Source organism: Asparagus officinalis, chromosome 8, assembly GCF_001876935.1.
Source record: "Asparagus officinalis chromosome 8, Aspof.V1, whole genome shotgun sequence".
In the NCBI taxonomy this organism is placed as follows: domain Eukaryota; kingdom Viridiplantae; phylum Streptophyta; class Magnoliopsida; order Asparagales; family Asparagaceae; genus Asparagus; species Asparagus officinalis.
Window position 1 is genome coordinate 21,768,329 of NC_033801.1, and position 23,897 is coordinate 21,792,225.

Consider the following 23,897-nt stretch of genomic DNA (forward strand, 5'->3'; position numbering starts at 1 on the left):
TGAATGAAAAATGCTATTATAACTCACTTGCCTAGGATAATTGTATTGTATATAGGATATATAACTTATCTGAAATATCCACATCTGCTAAATGGATTTTACTCTTGTGAGAGCAAAATGTTAAAGGCTCGTATTCAAACTTTTGACTCCATAAAAGACATAAGAATTTGGAGTGCATAACTTATATATCGTAAAGCACATACTGGTTCACGAAGAATTTTTCCTAATAATGATATTATTACAATGATATTACTATTTAATATTAAATTAATTTTATTATATAAGATTATATAACCTTTTTTAATAAATTATAAAGTATATATATAAAAACCTCGATGTTTATAGCCAATAGTTGGGCTCCACAAAATAGGTTAACTTTACATTGTAATTTGCTATTAGTATTATTGTTGACAATATCATTACCTTTCCTCTTTATCTTATTATTCATGCTTTTCTGATGTAAGTTCTCTTTTGTTAATCACTCAATTGAGTATATTAATTAGTTTTTACAATATCAGATGTTAGAATATTGTCTTCTATAAAAAAAATATCGACATGATTTTTTTTAAAATATATACACATAGTAGCAATAATATATATTTCAATTCAACTCAAATATTAGTTTGAAGCCATTTAGAGTGAGATTATTTCTACGCTAGAATGGTGATATAGTGATTACACAATTCGAAAATCAAAGAAGAAATTTCTACAAAGAAAAAATAATTTAATATGTTAAATTAGCAACTAATTTATAAAATATACATGGGCAATGCAGATAGCTATAAAAAGTAATGTATATATATTCATAGAAATTCCATAGTGAGTAACCAACTACAATCATCCTAATTTAAGCATAAATAATTATTATTATTATTACTAATTTGATATGCATAACTATTGAACAAATCTCGAGTAAAAAATAAGAATTGGGATTGTACTACTCTCCTCTAGGTAAATAAATAAATATTATTAGAGCTACTCTTTATATTAAATTTAGAAGTAATAATTTAAATTATTAAGCGCCTAATATTAGCTCATAAAGTAATCTATGGTCTATATACCTATATAGGTAATCAATCAAACATATTAAAATTATATGGTAGATTAACATTAAATATAATTTATAAAAAATAGTACATTAAAATTAAAATCCTTTTACTATATAAATTGTTTGAAAGTTTTTGCATATATGTACTATCTAGGAATAGTGATGTACGCACTTAACTATGGCATAATATATCTTAAGAATGACTTACTCGTTAATATCATCATTAATTGATGTATCTATGCATTACATTAAAAACACAATAAAAATTTAAAAACTATAAAAAAACACCCTCAAAAGTTTTAAAAATTATAAAAAACACCCTAAATTTTTGTAATTTATAAATACACAAAACTATTAAACATTACATTGAAATCAAGGAATTATAAAAAATCATTGAAAATTTTCAAACTTTGGAGGGGTAATTTGCAATATACTAAACTTTAAGGGTTTTTTTTTAAAATTTTAAATTTAATAGACTTTCAATTAGTTATGTTCTTTTCAAAAAAGTTATAGGTAATATTGATTATGAAAAGTTTTTCCTAAACCTATACTTTTAAAGGGAGATGATATTTTTTGTAATTTTTTAATTTTCTGGGGGTTGTTAATAATTCTATATATTCATTTTAGTGTCTATAAGTTAGAAATTCTAACGATATTTTTTGTAAATTATGAATTTTAGGGGTTTTTTATAACTTTTTTAAACTTATAGGACTTTTCTATAAATTATAAATTGTTTGTAGACTATTTATAATTTGTATGTTTTCAATTTACTAATGAGTTAGAAATTCTCAAGGTGTTTTTTATAATTTTTAAATTATGAGTGCTCGTTTGTAATTTTTGAAACTTTAGAGGTTTTTTCTATAAATTATAAATTATGTAGGGGATATTTATAGTTCTCTACGAACTGAAATAAGTAAAGGATTTGAATTATATCAAACGTATCTCTTTTATCCAATAACATGTTAAGTCACGTTATGAATATGATAAAACATTTAATTACCAATTTAAAAAAAGATAGGATAATTAGAATAGATTAGGATAACAATATAATATTTAAAAAAGTTAAGGGTAATATTGGTCATGAAAAGATTTTCCCGAACTCGTACTTTTAAAGGGAGTGTGATATACTGAAAACCTCGATCAAAACTCAAAGAGGCCAAATGTGAAGGTGCAATTTTTTATAAGCGCCATAAACAAAGGCGATGTGATGTGTTAATTTGGTAATACATTTTTAATTGCTCTTGCCATTGCTTGATCTTGATCTGTAAATATGGTATTGGGTGCTTTACCACCCATTGATTCCAAAAATGTGGTAAAAAGCCAGCCAAATGAATTCATCTAATAGAAATGCACATCCAAACATAATATTTTGCCAATGATGATTAACGCCAATAAATGGTGAACATATCAAATTATATCTATTATTTGCTCGATATGTTGTATCAAAGACCACCACGTCTCCAAAACAATCATAGTTAGCCCTTGATCCACCATCTCTCCAATAGAAGTTTGTCATTCGTCCATCTTGATCAAGTTGTACGTCCCAATAAAACATACCGCCCTCTTCAACGCCTTTACGCTTAAAATGATTCACCGAACTTTGAGAGTCACCCGCTTCAATTAGCATCATGTTCTCGGCATCAACATAGTTGTAACAATCTTTTTTTTTTTTGTGGATCCCAAATTTTCCAACACCGCGTCTTTCTTCAACGATGTACGAATATGCATTTGATTGTTGAGATTCCCGCTGTTTACCATGCATATGGAACTGAGAACATTGCCCTTGGCTCTAGAAATTATCTTTCTTCAGGAGCTGCGAGATTATGGTTATGCTCTTCAAACAACTGTGATACTTTCCATATTCCTTTAAATGGTTAATCTCAAAGCTAACCATTTATTGCTTTGCATCCTGTTCTAGTGTCCAACCTCTTAAATGAACTGAAGGCTCACATGTCGAGCCATCTTTAAAGCCACTTTTGGAACAACAGTAATCTTTTCTTCTTATTTTTCTAGTGCAGGTAAAGTAGTATTGTTAACCCTAATTGATGCGCATATATAATTTGCATATAACTGATATGCTTCTTCTTCACTACGGACGGTCTTTCCTAATAATTCTTTAGAATCAACATGATGATTTACAACATTAGAAGCTCTGTCCAGTCTGTTGTACTTGTGAGATTGTTAATCAGGCCGAACTAGTTAGTTGAAGTCCAAGTTATTAGATAGAATTCTAGTTATAGTAGAATACTAGTTAGTGGATAGTTTTTCTAGTTATTGGATGAAGATTCAAGTTGTAATCTTATCTCTATGAATCTTTATATATATGTAAACAATCTTTATGAGATTTAGAACGTGAATAAAAAATTAATTGAGAAGTTCCTGCTCCTTCATTGCTTGTATTAAAAAAAACAGAGAAGCAAATATATAGAAAAGGATCCCTGAGAACATCCTCTGTCTTGCTGTTCGTTCTCTCAAAATCAGTCAAACTCTCTTTGTTTACAGGTTTGCATATAGCTTACAGGTTTTGTACTTGGGCCGATTCTGTTTCAAAGCCTACAAGTGGTATCAGAGCCGTGTATGCCTAAGTTCCAACCAAGATCTGAAGAGATGACGAGTTCGGAGAAGGTGACGACCAAGGTGGGTTCTCTCACTCTTCAATACCCGACGCTATCGAGAGATAACTATGCTTCGTGGGCAATCAAGATGAAAGTCTACATGAAGGCTCAAGACGTGTGGGACGTCGTTGAGCCTGCGACAGGCGTGTCCGTGGAACACAGGAAGGATCAGATGGCGCTGGCGGCCATCTATCAGGGGATTCCTGAAGAGACTTTGATGGTGATCGCAGAGAAGCAGACGACAAAAGAGGCATGGGAGACGTTGAGAACAATGCATCTAGGAGCGGACCGTGTGAGGAACGCGAAGGTGCAGACCTTGAAGTCTGAGTTCGAACTTCTCCGGATGAAGGAGAATGATAACGTCGACAATTTTTCGACGAAATTGACAGGAGTTGTCAACAAGATCCGGGCTTTAGGCGGCGAGATGCAGGAGAACTACATCATTAGAAAGCTACTTCGGGCGGTACCGGAGAGATTCCTTACTATTGTCTCCACGATTGAACAGTTCGGGGACATCGACAGCATGACACTCGAGGAGGCGATCGGGCGTCTCAAAGCCCACGAGGAGCGGGCACGTGTTTTTCGAAACAACGTCGACGACCACCTATTGTTGACGCATGCGGAGTGGCAAGCAAGGGGCAAGAAGAGCAGCGGAAACTCTTTCTCCACACAGGGGATTAGTGACGGCACTGGACGAGGTCAAGCACGCGGAGCAGGTCGTGGGCGTGGCCGCGGCCAGACAGGGCGTGGTGGCCAGATGGGCCGAGGCAGCGGCCAGGGAGGCCATGCTGATCATGTGGGTCAGGCGGGCCGCGGAGGAGCTCAGGGAGGTCAGGTGGGCCGAGGGGGTTTCGGAGGCATAGGAGGACGTCTAGGAGGCGGTTTCGGCCATGGCGGAGCAGCTCGCCAGGAGGGGGAGAGTAGCACAAGCGGTGGTCGAGACAAATCCAACATAAAATGCTTCAATTGCGGAGTATACGGGCACTTTCAGTCGGAGTGTCACAAGCAACGCCGCAATCATGAACAGGAGGCTCATCTCACCCGTTCATATGATGAGGAGCCAACCTTGATGATGACTGTATTAGAGGAATCATCAACTGTCATCCTACTCAATGAGGAGAAGGTGGTGCCAAACTTACTCACAGCGGGGGAGGCACAAGTTGCCAACGACGTTTGGTACCTTGACAACGGAGCTAGCAATCACATGACCGGCCACCGAGGCAAGTTCAAGGAGCTCAACGAGAACATCATCGGAACCGTCAAGTTTGGTGATGGATCCGCAGTAGAGATCAAGGGGAAAGGTTCTATCCTCTTTCAGTGCAACAATGGCGATCAAATGCTACTACCTGAGGTATATTATATTCCAAGCTTGAAATCTAACATTATTAGTCTTGGTCAGATGACTGAAGATGGGAGTAAGGTTGTTATTGCTGATGAGTTCCTGAGGGTGTTTGATAGGAACGGTGCTCTCTTGATGAGGGTGACACGTTCAACTAACCGATTGTACAGGATAGAGTTAAAGACTTGCAGGCCGGCGTGTTTGATGGTGAACATTAACGATCCAGCTTGGTTATGGCATGCTCACCTTGGGCATGTCAATTTCTTTGCCCTCAAGATGATGACTGATAAGAGGATGGCTTCCGGGTTGCCGAAGATCTTACACCCGAATCAACTATGCGAAGGATGCCTCGTCGCCAAGCAAACAAGACTGTCGTTCCCTTCGCAAGCAAACTTTAGAGCTCAGAAGCCGCTGGAGTTATTACATGCTGACCTATGTGGACCTATCACCCCATCTACACTTGCTGGTAACAGATACTTCCTTCTTGTTGTTGATGATTTCAGTCGATGGATGTGGGTATACATGTTGAAGGCCAAGAGTCAAGCTCTTGAAACCTTCAAGAAGTTCAAAACAGAGGTGGAGAACGCATGTGACCACAAGGTGAAGACATTGAGGACAGATCGTGGTGGCGAGTTTCTGTCAAAGGAGTTCACCAAGTTATGTGAAGACTACGGCATCAAGCGTCATCTCACTGCATCGTACACCCCGCAGCAAAACAATGTAGTGGAGAGGCGTAACCGCACGGTGATGGACATGGCGAGAAGCTTACTTAAAAGCATGCATATGCCTGGAACAATGTGGGGTGAAGCGGTCAGGCATGCGGTGTACATACTCAACCGACTACCAACCAAGGCATTGTACGACCACACTCCTTACGAAACTTGGTTTGGTAAGAAACACCACCTAGAACACTTGAAAGTTTTTGGACGTGTGGCGCATGTGAAGATTGCAGGTCCTTCTCATAAGAAACTCGACGACCGGAGCACGCCAATGATGTATATTAGGGTAGAGGATGGAAGCAAAGCGCATCGCCTTTATGACCCTCAACACGGCAAAATTCAGGTTAGCAGGGATGTCGCGTTCGAGGAAGGAAAAGAATGGCAATGGAGCGCAGATGGAGATGTAGGACCACCCAGCTGGGTGGAGTTCACAGCGGAAGGGGAATCAATAGCAGTCGGCACTATAGGCGGTGCAATTGTCCAATCCCACCCCTAAGCCCATCTCCCGCTGCTGGCCGAACGCAGTCAGCGCCAGTTAGGCTGGACAGCCTGCTGGCCACGAAGAACGACAAAAACAAAAAAACTAATGACTGCCAGCGACTACCCAAACCAAGCGTCGCAGTTGGTTGCTGGTCCAAGAACAGCCGCTGAAGCAGCAGTTCCTGCTGCATTGGAGATGACCAGAGGTAAATCTGGACAGTCGACAGACCGAACAAGGCAGCCACCTGCAGGCCGAACCAGTCTGCAAACAGTTGCTGGTCTAGGATCAGCTGCTAAGGCAGCAAGCCCCATTGCATTGGAGTTGACCGGACCCCCTGAAGCTGTAGTGATGACTCCAGATGAACCTATGCGCTACCGGTCCCAAGCGGATATCTATGCAGAGACGGAGGTGATTGATCTCCCTGCAGAGGAATTGTTTCTGATCACTGAAGAACTCACGAGCTATCTTGAGGCTGCAACAGATCAAGAATGGCGGACAGCCATGGAGAAGGATTTGGAGGCCATCGAGAAGAATAAGACTTGGGTACTCACGGAGTTACCGTGTGGTTCCAAATCCATTGGTCTCAAATGGGTGTACAAGCTGAAGAAGGACAATGAAGACAACATTCTCAAGCACAAGGCAAGACTTGTAGCAAAAGGCTACGTTCAGCAGCATGGCGTGGACTTCGATGAGGTGTTTGCACCTGTGGCGAGACTTGATACCATCAGAATAATCCTCGCTATATCAGCACAGAACGGGTGAGAGGTGCACCATCTGGATGTGAAGTCGGTATTCCTAAATGATGATCTCCAAGAAGAAGTGTATGTGCTTCAACCTGATGGGTTCGTTGTAAAGAATCAAGAACACAAGGTTGTTTTCACCAAAAGTTGGTTTTGTTATGGAATTCATTATATCTTCGGTCGATTACAACAAATTCAAAAAAAATAGTCTTTTTATAAGACTTTTTTTACACAACAAAATAAAAATTATAACTCTTGAGAAAATAACACAAAAATCGTCTATCGATTCTTGTTTTGTGGGACTTTGCCTGTGCCGGGAGTGCTTTGACTCGTGGACCGCCGAATCACAGATCGTGAAGGGGGCTTAATGATTCTTCCTTCGTTTATCGAAGTGAGAATTTGAAACGAAGATCTTATCAAAGTAAGATGATCGTTCTTCTTAAGATCAAGTCAAAGCTCGAATCTCAAGGAATCACACCAAGAACTGTTTTGTATGCTCTCTCTGCTCTGAATTGTTCAATCAAATGCTCGATCGGATGCTCTCTAATCAGCCCCCTTGGATGCTCTCTAATCAGTCCCCTTTTGTAACCATCGTCCCACTACCTAAATACCATCCTTTTATGATGTTAGTGGGTCTCCTTTCAGTTTGTAACCATCTCCCCACGTTTATGGTTGATCTCAAGTAGTTATGAAGCTAAAAAACCGTCAAAAAACGATCCAAGATGTTGTCTCGCACTTCCCGAAACAGTGAAGTCTGTCTCGCACTTCCGAAACAGTTTGTGTTGTCTCGGGTATTTTAGCTCTAACTCTCTCGTACGATCTCAGAATGAGATGATCCAAGATGCGTTGGAAAGCTGACGAAGAGATCTACAACTTTTGTCTTTTGACCTTCTTCAGATTTGGTACGAGATAGTCATGACTGTCTCGCATTCCGAGACAGTGAAGACTGTCTCGCACTTCCGAGACAGTTTGTGTTGTCTCGGGTATTTTGGCTCTAACTCTCTCGTCCGATCTCGGAATGAGATGATCCAAGATGCGTTGGAAAGCTGATGAAGAGATCTACAACTTTCCATAGGAAAAACACTCATAGAGTAGATGAGACACACATGGTACTTCATCCTTTTGTGGATAAAGCATAACTCCTGGTTGAGTTGTTCCTTTATCGTTTAGCATGTTTCACAGACTCGTACGCTTCGCCGACTTATTTCGTGTGCTTTTTAGCTTCTCTACAATATCAGATGATCTTCTTTGACTCAGATAATCCTCCTTGACTCGGATAGTAACATTCATCGTCTTTTTTTTATCTCGAGCTATATGCGAGAACCTATAGGCAATTTTTTATGCCTACAAATGTCTACAAACTTTCAAAGGCACTCTACGGTTTACGCCAAGCACCTCGGGCATGGAACATGCACCTCGACAAATGCATGAAGGGCATCAGATTTGCAAGATGTACTCAGGAGCAGGCGGTATACACCAGGAGTAACAGAGGGGATATACTCATTGTTGGCGTGTACGTGGATAACTTGATCGTTACGGGCTCGAGAGCGGATGAGATCAAGTTCTTCAAGCAACAGATGATGAAGGAGTTCGAGATGAGTGACCTTGGGTTACTTTCCTATTATCTTGGTATTGAGGTGGATCAACGAGATGATTTCATTGCGCTAAGGCAGGCGCCCTATGCGAAGAAAGTTTTGGGTCAGTTCGGCATGATGGATTGCAACCCGATCCAATATCCCATGGAAGCAAAGCTAAAACTTGGAAAGGATTCTGAAGGAACACCGGTGGACGTGACAGAGTATAGACACATCATCGGATGTTTAAGGTACCTAACTCACACCCGACCCGATATCACATATGTCGTGGGGATTGTGAGTAGGTACATGGAGCACCCTACAGTTTTGCATCGACAGGCTGTCAAGCATATTCTGAGGTACGTGAAGGGTATTGTGTCCTACGGATTGGTGTACAAACGAGATCGAGGTAATGAAGAGTTGGTGGGATTCACTAACAGTGATCTTGCGGGAGACGTTGATGAAAGGCGCAGCACAGGCGGCATGACATTCTATCTAGGTGACAGCATGGTCACTTGGACATCACAGAAGCAGAAGACGATGTCATTATCATCCTGCGAGGCAGAATTTATGGCAGCAACTGCAGCAGCATGCCAAGTCCTGTGGCTGAGGAGTTTAATTAGCGAGGTGATTGGGAGTGAGCCCAAGCCGGTTACACTCTTCATCGACAACAAGTCCGCGATTGCCTTGATGAAGAATCCGGTTTTCCATGGAAGAAGCAAGCATATTGACACACGCTTTCACTTCATTCGTGAGTGTGTTGAGCGAGGACAGATTAAAGTGGAGTTCGTAAGCACGAGCGAGCAGCGAGCAGATATTCTCACGAAGGCACTAGCAAGGGTGAAGTTCATCGAGATGCGGGAGCTGCTAGGAGTAAGGGACTTAGAGTCTCGTCTAGATTAAGGGGGAGAATGTGAGATTGTTAATCAGGCCGAACTAGTTAGTTGAAGTCCAAGTTATTAGATAGATTTCTAGTTATAGTAGAATACTAGTTAGTGGATAGTTTTTCTAGTTATTGGATGAAGATTCAAGTTGTAATCTCATCCCTATGAATCTTTATATATATGTAAACAATCTTTATGAGATTTAGAACGTGAATAAAAAATTAATTGAGAAGTTCCTGCTCCTTCATTGCTTGTATTAAAAAAAAAAGCAGAGAAGCAAATATATAGAAAAGGATCCCTGAGAACATCCTCTGTCTTGCTGTTCGTTCTCTCAAAATCAGTCAAACTCTCTTTGTTTACAGGTTTGCATATAGCTTACAGGTTTTGTACTTGGGCCGATCCTGTTTCAAAGCCTACAATACTCACCTCCTTCTATGTCCTCATGAATGCACCGTTCTTTTACACCATTGTTGGATTGAAATTCAGGATTTTCCATTTTATGTATCTGAAAAAATGCAAAGAAAAAAAATTATTGAACAAACTATGCGTCAATTTTAAAACTGATAGCTAAGGTGCGTTTGGATACCAAAGTGAGTTTTTTTTGTGCTTTTCTAAAGAAATACCATGTCATTGTGTGTTTTCTCAAAGTGTTTTGAAAACACCATTTTGAGCTCTGGTTCAATACTCTGTTTGACCATTTCCATACACATATATTATATTATAATAATATCATATATGAAATATAACATATATATTATAACATATTTTATTTTAACTAATATACTATATTATATTAATTATATGTTATAATATAGACTAATATCAGATATATTATATTAATTAATATATTATTTATTACATTATATTATGTTTATTATATTATTTTTAATAGTATAATATATATTTTGTATACGTTATAGTCATTTTAGTGCTGTAAAGTAATCTCTAACCAAGAACAGACAAGTGTCACACATTATGCGTAATTGAGCTAGTACTTCAAAATAACCCAAGACCTAGCTCGGACGACTCGACAAGTTGACATCTCCCGGCGATGACAAGCGTGATTCCCAGTTCGAGTTTGATCCCCTCTGCTTAGGCATCAAGGTAAATTTGTAAATGATTTAACGTAGAAGATTCCAGAAGGATGCCAAGGTTGCCGCCAACGATCTCTATCCTTCCAGTTGTAAGAATTGATCAGTTGTCAAAATACCCCTAATACCCATCGGGCCGGAATGGCCCGATGGGTATTGGGGGTATTTTTTTAAGAAATAGGCCTAGAAGCTAAAAGAGGGTAACCAGAGCAATTGCAAGAATTGGGTACATCACGTACAAAACTTAATAGTATACCACTTCTACGAATGGCCTGTAATGGTTCGTCTCTTCCGAGACCAGGATGAATCTACTACCGAAAATTCAATGCGTAATCTCAGTATTCAATGTGTATTCCCATTAGCCCTCTTTAAACTGGAGTATGGAAGTATCGAATGAATGGATATTCCGAGATAGAACGAGTTTATTACAACTGCACCTTTTGCTAAGTACATTTCTTCAAAATATATCAAGATCCTGCCCAGTGCCGGAAGGTCAAGGAAGTTGGTGACCTGATGACAGGGGAGCCGGCGACCGAAGCCCCGGTGAACGGTGACCCTTTAGATCCTGAATCTACTGACCTAGACTACACGGATCGAACAAGAAGAAAGTAGCCAATTCTCTCCCGCCAACCGAGCAAAGCTCCTTCTTTTTTTTTGCCTTTCTCAGTTTGATTCTTCCTGGGAGCGAGAGCTTCTTTCTCTTTCTTCTCAGCGTAACGAAAGAACTAAATGAGGAGAGGCCTAGTCTGGAGACACTGAGCAAAAGGAATGTGATCTCCTAAATCAGCATGACTCTTAGGCAGCAGAAGGACATCTTTCAAAATGGCGTTACATGTCGACCCCTAGCTAGGTCGACTCCTTGATCGACCTACTCGACCTGCCATTCGACACCTCGCAATAAATGTTATTAAGTGCATTATGGACGCTACCATTCCTCTGCCCTAATACTCTCATATACTCGGTCAAAATTACCATCCTACTCCTCTACCACCATTATAAATAGGGGTACTATTTTTAATAATAATGTAAGATATTTTTCTCTACCCACTATGCTTAAGAACTTCCACAATTCACTTACTTCTCCACTCAAGCAAATCACTGACTTGATCATAGGAGGAACAACCAGGGAACCTAATCTCGCACTCTTACGATTTTCTACTTGTGCAGGGAAGAACATCCTACTCCAGAACCGGACATTTGGAGGGTTAGAGGACCTCCGTCAACTTAATATTTTCTCTTAGTGACTATTTGATATCAGCCATCAATAGTATATTATATACATAATATAGATTATATTTTATTACATCAATATATGTCATACTTTAGTTTAATAATATAATATAATAAATTGATTTTATTATACTTTAACACTTTTATTATATTATATTAATTTAATATAAAACATACTAATATAATATGTTATATTAAATAAAATAGAAAATTATTTATTGTTTAATATTTTTATATTTTAACTATATTTCATAATTTACTATGATATTTAACTTTGATATAATAGTTATTTTATTATATTATATTATTTTAATATAATATATAGTAATCTAATATAAATTTTATTTTATGTTATGAATTTTTATATTATATTATATTTTTCATCAATATGATATAACATATTAATGTAATATATTAAATTGATATATTAAACATATTTGAATATATTATAGTAATATATAAAACATATTTTAAAATAAGATAAAACTAAAATATTATTCATAATATAATATATTATATCTAACATAATTTAGTATTAAACATATTAAAACAGTATAACATTAAAATATTATTTATAATAAAATACAATATATTTAATATAATTTAATATATTATATTAATATTGAGTTAAAAATATATTATATTAATACTTCTTCAATATAATAATATATAATAGATCGAGCATTATATTGTATATAAATAATCATTTACATTATTATATTAAATTATATTATTTTTATATTGTAATAATAAATATTATGTTATAACGTATATTCCGTAATTTAATTTAATATATTTAATAATTTAATATAATATTTAACTTTAACATAATATTAATTTTATTGTATTATTCAAATTTGATTTAATATAATATATTATATTATATTATATTTAATATAATTTAATATACTATATTTTTATTTATATAATATTATAATACAAAATATATAATATATTGAGCATTATATTGTTAACAAATTATTATTTATAATGTTGTAGATTATATTTAGCTACTATACTAACATCTTACCCAAACTCAAAATGTCATGTCAATCTCAAAACACATAAAAGGGTATTTTCAAATAAGTGTGATGTTTTTTATTTTTGGGTGTTTCTTTACCATAAAAACTCTATGGTTTCCAAACACATGATGTTTTTATTTTGACAAAAACACCATGGAAATGGAGGAAACATCCTTAGCAAGTTAGTTTTTGTTTAAATATATTATCATATGCTAACTTTTTTGCTTGAGATTAGGACAATAAGTTAGTTTATTAAGTTGTGAATTGCTGATTAATTAGTTAGTGTATAGAAATACTTGATTGTTTTTCCATCTATACCTATACTACTATAAAAAGAGGGTTGGGGTGTTAAAACTTTTAATTTTTTCCCTCTCAAATTTTGATAAATTCTAACTATACCATTATCTTTAATTAATCTTTCATTAAATATAACCTATTATTAATTAAACATCTCCTCACCTTAATAATTATAATTATCAATAATATTATAAAGTATTAATTATTTAAAAATAATAAAATAAAATAAGTATACACAATTATTAGTTAGTAACTAATTAAATTATTATAATATTTATTATGAATTATAATAAAATAATTAAAATAATAGTATGAATAGAGTAATATATTACTAAATTTCTATTAAGAAATATATTATAATTCAATGAGCAATAAAATAAATAGAATAAATTTTGAATCACATAAATAGTATAATTATTTTAATAATATCACATAAATTATGAATTACACTATTTATTTAGTATTATATTACTAAATAAATTAAATTAATAATTTTAATATTATTTTTAGAGTATTTTCTCAAAGATTATTACATGATACTCAATAATCTATACTTAGTACAGATTGAAAACTATAATTTCTACAAAAAAAAATATTTAATATTAAAATAATACTATTAATTATTAATTATAGTATAATAAAAATTTATAAAATATTTATAGTACTAAATTACTTGAGAGCATAGTTAAAAAAGTAAATTAGATAAATATTTTATAATATATAGACAGTATAATTATTTTAATAGTATTACTTGAACTAAGAATTTTAATATTAAATAAGGTAAATTATAGTAAAACCCATGAACTTTCAACATTTTGTAGTAAATAGACCCTACGAACTTTCAAAATCACACTAAACCCATAATAACTTTTGTAGAAAGTCCCCAATGTCTTTTAGTTAAATTACATCTAACCCCCAATAACTTTCAAAATGCTTTTTTATGCCATTTTCTGGTTCTAATTTATAGGGGTTATTTGCAAAATTCAAAAAGTTATTAGGGATCTTCTTTGAAACAGAAAAGTCATTAGAGATTTTGTGTAATTTCGAAAGTTCATATAGGCTGAAAGTTCATAACAGTTTAGTGTAATTTACCCTATTAAATAATTATAATTAGAAGTAAGTATTGTAATATATTGCAAGTATCTGGAAAAAGCTAGCAAGATTAATACATCTTAGTTAATCTAGAGTTAAGTTAAAAACTTTCAAGTTGGAAGTGACATATTTAAGAGAACTTATAGAATTGACAATTTTATTTAAGAATAATTTTAGATTTGGAGATTTATTAAAAAAATTTAACATTAGGTGATCATTAGAAGAAAACCATTCAATTACAATAACTACGTAATAATAATTAATTCATATATTTCTTTTTAAGCAATTTTATTATACAATTTTATTTAATAATACATAGTTTTACTATTCAATAAAAAAATTAAAACTTAAAACATATAAGTTCACATGCAAAGTACGTGCATTATACTAGCTAGTTTAAAAAAAAAATGAATTGCTTGATTCTTGGATCTTATTGTTGTTTGAGGCTTGGTAACTGCACATATTAGTATATAAATAATAATTTTCTTTGTGAAAATCTAACTCGATCCTTGTTAGACAGATTATAATACTATATTAATGATCCGAACATAACGGTTGGGGGGTTGGGGGGTGGGGTGTTGGCGGGCGGCGGCTTAATAAGCGACCCCTCTTGATCTTGATCTTGGTTATTTAATGGGCATAACAAATTATATTAATGATCCAAACATTAGTGGGTGGGGGTTAAGCGACACCTCTTGATCTTTGTTATTTAATGGGCCGGGTTGAGGCTACATAACTTGATCCCACTTCTGGCACTCTTAGGGTGTGTTTGGATTTCAATGGGGTTAAGGGAAGTTAAAAAAAACTAGGTGAGAAAAAGGAAGGGAAGGGAAGGGAAGGGGGAAATTTTGCAAAATAGACCGTTTTTATAAAGTAATTAGCGAAATAGACCACTTTTAAAAGTAATTAGCAAAATAGACATCTTTTTGGCAGTGCACTAATCATTAGATTAGTTAGCTTTAAACATACGGGACTAGTAGTCCCGTATGTTTTCTGAAGTTATTTTTTTAAAATCGACCCCTTTTGTCAAAAAGAGGTCTATTTTGCTAATTACTCTCAAAAGTGGTCTATTTCGCTAATTACTTTATAAAAACGATCTATTTTGCAAATTTTCCCAAGGGAAGGGAGTTCCCTTCCCCTTGGTTACACCCCAATTTGGGGGGTAACAAATTTTATTAGGGTTTTTCTATAGAGTGCCCATGAACACTCTATAAGGGAGGAGAGTAGGGCTGAGCAATTTTCGGTCCAAACCGAAAAAACCGACCGAACCGATCCGAACCGACCCGAAAAAATCAGTTTTATGAGTAGGACGGTTCGGGTCGGGTTGAAAACTTTTCAACCCGAACCGACCCGAATCGACCGAATATAGTGCAATACTATCCATTCTGATCTCAAACCCTACCCGACCCGTCACCAAAGAGTCAAAGACTCAAACCCTAAACTCATTTTTTGAATCATTATGAGTTAAAAACAATATCATTATATCAGTGTTTAATGCTTCATAATCTCCTACTTTGTTGATATTTTTTTTTCTTTAACACAGTTTCTTGCTTGATAAGAAGTTTGATGAAGTTAGAACCGAACAAACCGAACCGAACCGCACCGAACCGACTTGCAATAGTTCGGTTCGGTTTTGAATTATAGGCGGTTCGGTTCGGTTGTTCAAATTTTGATAAAAACCGAACTGAACCGACCGTTGCACACCCCTAGAGGAGAGAGATAGAGAGAGATGATTGGGGAGGGGATCCCAATGCAAATCAAGTGGGCCCCCTCCTCAATCATCTCTCTCTATCTCTCTCCTCTTCTATAGAGTGCCGATGGACACTCTATAAAAAAACCCATTTTATTATACTATTAATGGGTGAACCAATGGGAACTAACGTGAATAACTTCACCTCCTAAATGTTCCCAAACAAGGTGAATGACTCCCCTAACTTCTCTTCTCCCTTATTCCCCTCAATCCAAACATGCCCTTAGCAAAATTTATTCCTCTATAACAATAGGAGAACACAAGAATCATTATATTACTTTAGCATTTTCCAAAAAAATATTATTGCGGCATAGACCAGAGGCTGCAACATTTTTAAAATATAGTACTGTAGCAGAGGTGGGTCGATGTGGTATTTTCAAAAAAATATTACTGTAGCATTTTAAAATATGTTGTGGCATTTAAAAGTATATTGTAGTAATAAAAAAATAAGATTACTGTAGCGATAAAAAAAGCCCGTGAAAAATACGGGGCCCACACTAGTATCAGTAAAAAGAAAAGAAAATAATACAACATACACATGTGATTCAAATATTTCTCATATTGTCCAATCTCCAGTCCGAAGGACAAATTTTACAAAACCCTGCTGAGCTTGGGAGCATTTTCACAAAACATCCCAAACTTTATAAATCATACAATTTTTTTTGAATTATTCAAAATTCGATTACCATGAATTATTGGGCAAGACGTTACTAAACAAAAATTAGGCTACGTTTCTAGTCTTTTGTATTCTGTATGAAAATATTGTTGATGAGATTTTTCAATAATTAAGTGATGCCTACAAATTTTGAAAGTTCAAGAAGTTTTTGTGTAACCCCAAACCGGATTGGGATCCTCTACTCATGAGGAGGTTCCTAAGATCTCCTCATGAGATCGTGGCTTTTGATTTATCAATCAAAGGTCATGATCTCCTCATGAGCAAAAGTAGAGGAAGGATAAGGATGAGATCTTGGCCTTTGATTGATAAATTAAAGGCTAAGATCTCCTTATTAGGAGATATTAGGAAAACTATGCATTTGTAGAGGATCCCAATCCCCCACCCCCACACCCCATCTCAACCAACCAAAAAAAACCCAAGCACCACCCAAAAAAAATTTAGAAGAGTTTTGTGTAATTAATTTTATTATAATCCTCAAAGATAACTAAAGGCTTCAGTGCCTTTTAACTACGAGTGCAAACACTTCAGATACAACTTGAATAATTGATACTTATACTCTATTTGTATCTATTTGCCTATCATAGAGACATATATACCTCGATAAGCAAAGCACGCATTCATATCCGTTAAAATTGGATAAGGATATATATGACAGTGCATGCAAACATATATGCGGATTTACATGGGGACGGAAAGTTTATATGAGCAAACCAACTTGAATTTGATACTTATACTCTATAAAGCCCAACTTAGGTAGAACCGCTGCTTTATTTGTCTTCATCCCAAAGGTAGTCATTAATAAAGATACTTCCAAGTCATGCTCTTGAATGAGTATATGATTAACATATATATGCTATATATTTGTCAAAATATATGGAACAATTTCAACTTTAGAATTATAGATTCATTTTAATAAAATATGTAGAATAGTTTTGATTTTAGATTATTGAAGTTTACTATCCTTCTCAACAATCATTTGTTTAAATAATACAAAATTAATGAGATCATTTTCATGATTTAATTAGATGGATGAATGTAAAGTATTCTAGTTGAAGTTACCTTAATATAATAATTATTAAAAATATCCTTATTTTCAATAAGGCTAAAGTTGGTAATTTGAAAATATTAGATGGGATTAACCTCCTTAAACCTTTTCGTTTTGCCAAACAGAAAAAAAAAAACTAACCCTTCATGTTAACTATCTAATCCAACCGGAACTAAGTTATTTTTGACACATCATGATGGATTAACTAAGTTAATCATCCTCCTTAACTACCCTTCTCTCTTAAACACTTGCCAAACGGCACCTAGGCGTCTAAATTAAGCTTCCATCCGAATAAACTCATGAAGGAAATGAGCTTTGCGGTCTTACGACGGCTCTCTCATTGGACATTTTACTTTGACTCGGCCAAGATCCCTTGAGTCCCAAAATCAAAGCAAAAGCGTTACCTGAAAACCTTGTTAACAGCTAGAAGAGAGCTTGCCACCAAATTAAATGAACGCTAACTCGAATAGTCTTTCATTGCCACGTACGTACCAACACGCAAAAAACATTAACTGAAAACTATAGTCTGTAGCTTAGTCTTAAAGTATAATGATCATATATATGAAGATTTGACTTTTGATCTCTATATAGAATCATATGCCGGCCATGCGATATCAACGGGTGTTTCACACCGGCCACAGCCGGTTGCTTCGCTGGATGATGACCAGCAGCGACAGTCGGTGCCGTCGTGGTCTTAATTGGGCCTTGGATGTCGGTCGCTGAGACATGATGATCAGTTATTTACATTTCAAGCAAGAATCACGATCAATAAGGTATGGCAGGTAATATCCAAAACTAGTCATTACACGGTTAAAACTGATTTATAATATTTGATCAAATGTTTAGACTCCTTATTATCTCCGGTTCCCTTTTTTTCTTTTTTTCTTTTTGGTTGTTCAATGTTATTTATGCTTTACATTCAAGATGTATGAACCGGGTGTGCTTGGTTAGAGGATATCACAATAACAAATGTAATTTCAAGCTATTGCACGTGGGGCCACAGTTGCTAAGCGGCATATATTGAAAAGGACGTGTTTGATAATGTTACTAATGATATAACTATATGCTTTTTTTTAAATATGAAAAACTCGTCGAGAAGAACAATGAATTATTTTATTTATTTATTACATGATGGCAATGTTTTTCATGAGTCCTGGATCCACCAATAGAGATAATGTATTCTTCTTCTTCTTTTTAATTTATCCTCAATTGGGAGAATGTTTCCCATATTCTCAGAGTTTGATGCAAGAAAAGAGGTGAACTTCTCATGTAGATAGAGCAATGCTAATTATATTTTTTTGAAACTGAAAACAGGGTGAGATACCCTGCATATATCTATATATATATATATATATATATATATTATATATATATATATATATTATATATATATATATATATATATATATATATAGTATATAATATATTATATATATATAGATATTAATATAGTATATATAGTATATATATATATATTATCACTATTATTTATATATAATATATATATATATATATAAGAGGTGAGAACAAGGCATAGAAATCTGCGTACAACACAGCCTACTCAAAAATACGCCATAGCGTGGAGCGTAGCGATGAAGGAATAGTCGCGTTAACGGAGCGGACCTTGTGTCACCTACCAGAACTATACCATAGAACATCCAACCTAGGCCGGCGGGGGGGGGGCGGCGGGGGTGATTAGAGCTTGACATTTGCATCTACAACAACAACAATACAGAAAATGCTAACAGTCATTACCAAAACATAGGAGAGAGAAAAAGGGATGAGGGACTGATTGCACACTAACAAAAGTGATGGCCAAGGTGAGTTGAACTAGCTTTCTTCGGAGAAGTTGTCTCCAAAGTCTCCAGCAGTGTTCTTCTTAGCTAATTCCTGCAACTTCAAATTCTTTGCAGCCCTATGAATACGTCTCGCAAGACTATCTTCTTCAGCCTCTGCCCAAAACATAACATATCTTGCAATGTTAGCCGCAATATCAGTTGGGGAGGCATGGTAATCTCTAAAAATAGTGTTGTTACGACAAAGCCACATCCACCAGCAGTAACATGGCAATAAATACTTCCATATTGCTTTAATGTCTGAACCAGAGTTGTGCTCTTTATATAGAAGGATCAAAGCATCCATAGAGGGAGGCCAAGTAGCCGGAGGCTGAAGAGGGAGGAGGGAGTTCCAAACTGAAACAGCTAAGGGACAGGATATGAACAAATGATCTTGGGTTTCCACTTCCTGGTTGCAATGGGGGCAACGGGGGTCGCCACTCCAGCCTTTGATAAAATGATCTTGGGTTTCCACTTCCTGGTTGCAATGGGGGCAACGGGGGTCGCCACTCCAGCCTTTGATAATCAGATTTGCCCTAGTGTTGAGCTTATTCTTGCTGATGATCCAGAACAGTATCTTGACCTTCAGAGGAACATGGGATTTCCAGATAAAGGTGTGAAGATGGGATTTCGTACCTCCAGAGATAAGGGTGTTGTAGAAGGATTTGACACTGAAGGAGCCAGAGGGATGAAGGGGCCACACAAGGCAATCAGAGGCAAGGGTGTTAACCTTGTATTTCCCGTCCAAAAGAGACAACAGGTTGTTAATTTCATTCTTTTCTACATTTGTAATTCCCCTTCTGAGGGTGGGATGCCATTGCCATGAAGATAGGAGCCAGTTACCTTGTGACTGAACAGTACAGTGTTGAGAAAAAGCAAGGCCAAAAGCTATCGGGAAAAGACTGCGTAGAGAGTTAGCATTGGTCCATTTGTCGTACCAGAATCTGCAAGATTTGCCATCTCCAATCTTCCATCTAACAATGCTAAAGAAAACAGAGTGGATGGAATGCAAATCATGAAAGAATTTAGATGCAGACCTTTTAGGGGGGTTCACGAAAGGGTTTGAATAGTCTTTGGAGTAGAGAGAAAAGATGACTTTGCTGATGATGGAGGTTCTGTCAAAAGCTTTCCAGAACCACTTAGATAGAAGGGCTTGATTAAAGGCAGAGATGTCAATAACCCCTAAACCACCTTCTTGCTTGGATTTACATACAGTGCCCCAATTGACCAAACATTTGACTTTGGAGAGCGAATGGCTCCCATTCCACAAGAAATTTCTTCTGATGCTGTCAATGGCCTTAATAACCCAAACTGGTAATTTAAAAAACGACATATAATAGAGAGGGAGAGCTGAGAGACAGAGTTTAGAAGAGTTAATCTCCCACCAATGGATAAGGATTTATTTTTCCATAGAGCCAGTTTTTTCTTGAAGGAGTCTAGTAGGGGTTGCCACTCCCTTCTAGACAGAGATCCTCTCTTGAGAGGTAAACCAAGGTAAGAGAAGGGGAGGGATCCAACAGAGCAGTTAAGAAAAGAGGCTAGATGTGTACCTAATTGAGGCGTCTTGCCCAGATAGTATAGGTTGGTTTTTTGTGGGTTGACACTGAGACCAGAAATATTGGCGAACAGGAGCAGAATAACTCTGAGGATGATCATGTCATGAGGAGAAGCTTTGGTGAAAATGATAGTGTCATCAGCAAATTGAAGAGCTCTGATGGAGTTTAGTTCCCCCTTCAAACTGAGATCAGATAAATCGCCAGAGGCTGCACTAGTGATAAGCATCTTGTTCAGAACATCTACCACAAGCAAAAACAGCATGGGGGATAGAGGGTCCCCTTGCTTAAGACCCCTGTAACATCTAAAGAAATTAGAAGGGGAGCCATTGACTAAGACCGCAGATTTAGAAGAGCTTAGAATATAATGGATCCAAGTACACCATTTAGGACCGAAACATCTAGCTTGAAGGAGGGAGAGGAGAAAATTCCAGTTAACACAATCAAAAGCCTTAAAAAAATCTACTTTGACTGCACAAATTTCTTTCTTACCAGAGGAGCAAAAGTTTATCATCTCATGAGCAAGAAGGATGGAATCCATCGTGGATTTGCCCAACTGGAATGCAGATTGAGAATCATCTACCAGCAAATTCACATATTTCCTCAACCTGTTGGCTAAGATCTTGGAGAAAATTTTGCATGAACCATTAATGAGGCTAATGGGACGAAAATCTTTAGGGTTGCAGGCACCCTCCTACTTAGGGATGAGACATAGATGAGAGAAGTTGATTTTGTGTAAGGATTGAGGGTGAGAATGAAGAGATTGAATGAAGGAGATGACATCTGTTTGAATGGTGTTCCAGAAACGCTGATAAAAGAGCATAGGAAGCCCATCAGGCCCCGGAGCTTTGTCAGGATGAAGATCAAAAACCGCTGCAGTGATTTCCTCAGGGGTGAAAGGGAGATCGAGAGAAGATAGGTCGAGGTTATTGTGAGGATATAGGAGCTCCCAGTTCAGACTGAGATTGGAATCTTGAGGTTTCTGGAAGAGCTTGGAGAAGTAATCAAAGAAAGATGTTTTGATGTCATCTTCATTTGAGATGATGGAATCGACAACCATAATGTAAGGGATGAAATTTTTTCGGCGACGAAAAGAGGCAACTTTGTGAAAAAAGGCAGAATTGTTGTCTCCTTCTTTTAACCATTGGATTCTGGATCTTTGTTTCCACTTAATTTCTTCTGCCTTAGCAAGGGCAAGGAGATGATCTTGCAAGTTAACTCTAAGCTGAAGCTCTGAGGGGGAGAGGCATCTGGATTCTTCGATGTGGTTAAGAGAGTTAATATGCTCAACAGATTTAGCATACTGGTGCTTGAAGGAAACAAGACAGTATTTGGCCCACCATTTGATTCTCTTCCTAATTAGTTTGAGTTTGAGAGGGAAAGATCCAGGGGAGCCCTCAGCAGAAGTGAAGGAATTCCAGCAAGTCTCAACGAAGAGAGGAAAATTGGGAGAGGAAAGCCAGAATTTCTCAAACCTAAAAAGAGGGAACTTGTGGGGGGAGTTGGTGTCCAGAATAATAGGACAATGATCTGAGCAAGGAGAAGGGTAAGCAGTCTGGGTAAGGAACGGGAACTTTGACTCAAAATCCAAAGAAACCAGAAATCTGTCGAGCCTAGCAAGCGAAGGAGGAGATCTACGATTAGACCAGGTAAAATTTCTCCCACTGAGAGGGAGATCAATGAGACTGATAGAGTCAACTAGATTACGAAAAATCTCAATATCACGGAGGGAGCTAGAGCGACCACTTCTTTCAGCAAGACTCATGGTCATATTGAAGTCACCAAAAACCACCCATGGAAGGGAGTGGGATTCTCTGATCCTATTAAGTTCCCACCAACACACTTCTCTATCTTCCGAGTCACAAGGGGCGTAAATGGATGTAACCGCAAATTTCCAGTTGGAGGGAAGGTAAGTGAGGAAGGCTGTGACTGAGAAAATGTCAATGGAGGAGGAGGAGCAGGAAAACAGATCATCGTTCCAGCCAAGAAGGACTCCCCCTCTAGATTCAGAGGCATCTAAGGAAAGGTAGACTTAGGAGAACAGAGTTTAGATTCTTGCAGACCCACTAGATGGACATTGGCTAACTTCAGACACTCACGAACAAGCCTACGTTTAACGGGGTTATTTAACCCTCTAACATTCCAAGAACCGATCCGCATGAGGAAAAGATGGAGGAAAACAACTTAGGAAAAGGGGGAGCCCTCATCAGAGAGGCGCTCCTAAACACTCCATACTGTGGATGTCTCTCAGGCCTGCTGGATCAATCGGGGCTTTGATGCCACAATTAATAGAGATCTCCCCCAATTTCTCCAAATTAAGAGAGTTAATAGGAGGTGTAGATGAAGAAGAGGAAGTTTTGCTCTTGGATTTACCTGGATACTTGCCTTTCTTCATCAAAAAGAGTTGCCTTCTATATGGAAGATGCGACATCAAACGTTTATTGGACTTGTTTTTGATCACCTTAGCTTGTCTGTAAGAGCGGCCAAAACCTGGAGGTGGGTCGGATGATGAGGCAAAATCTATGGAGCCGCTGGAGCTAATATGAACATCCTGGTTGATATTGTTCGAGGAAGCCTGGAGGGGAACAACATCATCCACATCTCGAAGGTTGGCTTTAATGGCTTCCCAAGACGATTTGGGGATTTTGATCTGGATACCTCTGAATATGACGTCCATCAACTCTGAGCCAACTTGCCGAGCTACAACCTCCTGGGTAAGGGGGCCCTTATCTCCAGGGACATCCATCGGATTCTTGCCTTTTGGATCTGATGCAGGTTGTTTGGCTTGAGATACGGCACCACTAGCCAGGAGAGGGTGGCCTACCGGAGGAGAGACTACTGAGGACAGAGAGGAGGATCCCTCTTTGCGGACAAAAGATTCAAAGATGTCCCTATTTTTACCCTTA

General features: G+C 36.9%; 1 protein-coding gene across 1 annotated transcript; it reads left to right on the forward strand.

Moving 5' to 3' along the window:
- Nucleotides 8,283–9,419, forward strand: LOC109820993 (uncharacterized mitochondrial protein AtMg00810-like). The gene has a single exon (XM_020387188.1). It carries the CDS (start codon nucleotides 8,283–8,285, stop codon nucleotides 9,417–9,419), a length of 1,137 nt encoding a protein of 378 aa, XP_020242777.1.